This window comes from Acanthisitta chloris, unplaced genomic scaffold, assembly GCF_000695815.1.
Source record: "Acanthisitta chloris isolate BGI_N310 unplaced genomic scaffold, ASM69581v1 scaffold1067, whole genome shotgun sequence".
NCBI classification, from domain to species: domain Eukaryota; kingdom Metazoa; phylum Chordata; class Aves; order Passeriformes; family Acanthisittidae; genus Acanthisitta; species Acanthisitta chloris.
The window spans coordinates 1-3,677 of record NW_008682948.1 but is presented as its reverse complement, the minus strand read 5'-3'; the positions used below and the strand labels follow the sequence as shown (position 1 = coordinate 3,677).

The following is a 3,677-nucleotide window of genomic DNA, read 5'->3' as shown; positions in this document are numbered from 1 at the left end:
GAAAGTATCTATTGCCTTCAGGACCAAAAGGTTTTACCTTAACCTGTCTGATACTGAGTCAAGCTGGGAGCAGTGATTCCACCTTTGCTGTGAGCGCTCATAACTGTTGAAATTCCTGAATGAAGGGGAAGAACCTCTTTACCACCTGCATTTTTTGAGTACCACTCTGGAAATTTTTTCTCACTACCAATTTTCACTTACTGTGAAAATTCAGGTCAAATCTGAAAATAGTTCGTTCTAACACAAAATTCACATGCATTAGAAGTAAAATATACTTTAAAACAAACATTTAACTTGTTCTCCAACCTAAATGATTCTATGATTCCATGGCTTAGCATTGATATTAGACTGTATGAATTCTCAATAATCACCATTTATAACAAGACTGGAAACTTAGCAGTGTGTCAGTCATAAAAACATGCTGACTAGTACCTATGCAGGGACAAGAAGATGATTTTTGAGATACAGGCTGCTAACATCCCAAAGGACAAAGATGTTATTCCAGGAATCACTCACTTTGGTTCTTGTACAATCAACAGCTACAGAGTCCACACTCCCAGCGTGTCCCCTGCAGCAGTGAAGGGCTTTCACTTTGTTTTTCTCCACATTCCACTCCCACAGCAGGACAGTTTGGTCCATAGAAGCACTGAGTAACAGGCATGATAAACTATCTGAGGAAGAAAGAAGTTACGTTTGCACCCAACTCAGCTTTCCAAAGTCTTTATAGTCTATAAATAACTATTCTAATCATAGAAAAAACAGCAGATAGATAGAAACTGATATAGATTTCAGTTTACATCATGGTACCCTGCAAGTACAATCAATATAAATATATATACACCAGTCTTTAATATCAAAGACTCCAAGGTGGATAGACAACATACATGTTAAAGTAACTACAGTCATTACTGTTAAAGGACTATTATTTACACCATGACTTCATTTCTAACACCACTGACAGAGACTGAAATAATTGTAGCATTTACATAAGTAAATATTCATGGCTGAGGAATGGCGACATTTCTCCCCCAATAAATCAAACTATTTCTACTCCCCTAATATATATACTGACCTTGCTTCACCCATGCCACATCCTTCACTACTTCTGTATGCCCAGCTATTGTCAGGATGGATTTTCCTTCCAAAGACCAGATTCGAGCAGTCTGATCGTAGCAGCCAGTTAATATCCTACAGGGTACAGAGTCTGAGATGTTAACTCTCTTTAAAACCAACAATATTTTTATGAAAAAAAGCTACAACCAAAAACTTGGAAAATATTAGTACAGTAACTGGCTTAAAAGAAAGTTTGGAAAAGTAAAAAAATCTTTCTGTTACTGAGCAAAACTTCATTAGAAGCTAAGACCAGGAAGCTAGGAGAAAAGAGTGAGAGTGCTGCATGTTCTGTTAGGTGAGACTTTAGATCACTTACATGATTTAAAATTTAATCTGTTGTTTCTAGTATGTTACTAAAGGTCCCCAAAGCATTTTCAAACCATTGCCTAATATATGAACATCACTCAGTTGATTGGAAAATGAATGTGAAAACACAGTAGAAAAGGACAGTTATGGCTGTTTGGCTTTTTATAAAGTAAAGCTCTGCATGAAGGTACACTATTCTAGTTGTTGCTAATAAATGCCACATTTGAAGTCAAGGGTTTAAGCTAAAAAGAGGAGGAAATCTTGCTGTCTTCAAGAGAAAGGACAGCAAACCGCATTTGTTTAGTCCATTTGTATTAGCAGTATCTGAGATTCAGTAACTCTAGCTGTTTTCTACTTGTATTAAAGTCACTGTCAGTGAACTGCTTACAAAAGCAAGTAACTGACTGACTTGACAGGTTAAAAAAATACAATAGAAACAGAGCAAAGAGCAGGAAAAAACACTCAACAGATTATTAAAGAGAGAACATCACTCTATTTAACACCATGGAGGAACAGGAATAAGTACGAAAAAACTTAGAATTGGCTTAGTGCAGTACCATTCTTCAGTGGCTTGAACAGAACTGATCCAGTCATCATGGAAGATGCACTCCTCTGGCTGAGGGGCCATGTATTTCTCCACATACTCTATTTCCACCACTTCTTCCTGAGCTCACAGACAAAATACTTATTTAGTGTTCTAGTGTGGCTTTATTCTTTTTAATCAATAACAGTAAAATTCAACCGTAGTGTGGTGCAAACATACAAGTTCATTGAGCAAAGATCTGGGTACCCAAGTCCTTTGCCACGTTAGTGGAACTAAAGTCTTTAGAAAGGAAAGTGTCAATTACATTGCTTTCCATATTTTTATCAAATTAACATTAATAGCAAGCTGGAAGCAAAAGCTTTCACTCTTCTTCAACTCCTCCTCTTCTGTATTTAGCCATACAAACCTGATGTCTCAAACAGTTCACAACATTTCTGGAGATAATATTAACCTCCCACATTATCCCCTTATCTAAGAGACAAAAATATATTCATGATGAATTTCATAAGACAACAATTTCCCCTCTGAACTGCATACAGACAACAGACTGGATAACAAGTTTGTAGTCTCTGATCAATGGATTTAAAAATACAGGAAATTCTCCTGGGAAAGTGAGAACTAAAACAGAGCAAGGAAATCTATCTAGTCAAGATGGCAGTGTAATACCCAGACTGAAGTAAACTGGCTAAGTCTGTTCTACTGTCCAAGAAAGGGAGAAACTGGGTATGACTCACTGTGGAGATATTTTCAGTTTCCATGTGTGTGACCAGTGGCATTCGCAGGAATTGGCCATTGATAAGGAAGTCAAATTCCACATATTTGTGATCCACTGAAACACATTAGGAAAAAATCCACATTCAGGTCTCACTATTTGCTTGATAACATCGATTGGTTGCTGGTTCAGGAGAATGGAGCCAGCAGGAGCTTAAAAAAGGGCCACAACAAAAAACCCAACCCAAACCAGTTAGTTTCTTTCCCCAATTTTAAATGTCCAGCCCAGGAATTCCATAGGATTATTTAAGTTAAGAGGAAGGAAAAGCTGCTGTTGGGGTTCAAAGACTTAGACTTGTCTCTCACTGTATTTTCTCTGTAGCTATGTGTAATCAAACCCAGTGGTGCCTCACCACTGTTCTGCACGGAGTTTGCCACCGCTAGTCCACATCTGTTACCAGCACCCAAAGCCCTGGAGTTGTGGCAGCAGCAGGAAAATCCTAAGAATTTTCTGTATTTCTCCCCCTGTAATGGCATAGCTGGGGAAGGCCCCACATTCTGGCAGATGCACTGCACTATGCACTAGTTTTCTACTCCAGCTTGTTTGCAATGCCATGGCTTAAAAACAACTTGCAGAAGTCTCAAGAAGCAGGGTAAGATACTGTTGGTCTAGTTTCCTACAGAAAATGGGATTTGTCAACAACATTGCCCGTGTCTTTCCCCAGAAGACCTTTCAAGTCAGTCTGGCCCATTACAGCTAGCACTGACAGTATGGTTGAGCAAAGGCTTTCATAAAAACCAACCTTTGCTTTCATAGTTCTGCCAGGTTTGGAGCATTCCCCTCCCATTGCTGTGGCGCTGGGCACTATTCCAGCCCTCGGTGCATCTCCCCCGGGAATGCCCATGAGCTCCGGCACCCGCAGAGCTCCAGGTCCGACTCCAGCAGTGCGTTCCTCCGGAACGGCCCGGCCAAGCGGAGTGCCGGGCCCGACCTGTCCCGGCA

At 39.9% G+C, this 3,677-nt stretch overlaps 1 protein-coding gene across 1 annotated transcript in view; it reads right to left on the bottom strand.

Moving 5' to 3' along the window:
• WDR12 (WD repeat domain 12) overlaps window positions 1-2,785 on the bottom strand; it is a 7,016-nt gene extending 4,231 nt beyond the window's left edge. Inside the window, exons 1-4 of the mRNA XM_009078697.1 lie at window positions 2,698-2,785; window positions 1,977-2,083; window positions 1,073-1,188; window positions 517-671 (exon numbers count right to left, since the gene is read on the bottom strand). Coding sequence (XP_009076945.1) covers window positions 517-671; window positions 1,073-1,188; window positions 1,977-2,083; window positions 2,698-2,739 — 420 coding nt within the window. The 5' untranslated portion in view covers window positions 2,740-2,785. The remainder of the gene's footprint in view (window positions 1-516; window positions 672-1,072; window positions 1,189-1,976; window positions 2,084-2,697) is intronic.
• Window positions 2,786-3,677: the final 892 nt, after the last annotated feature.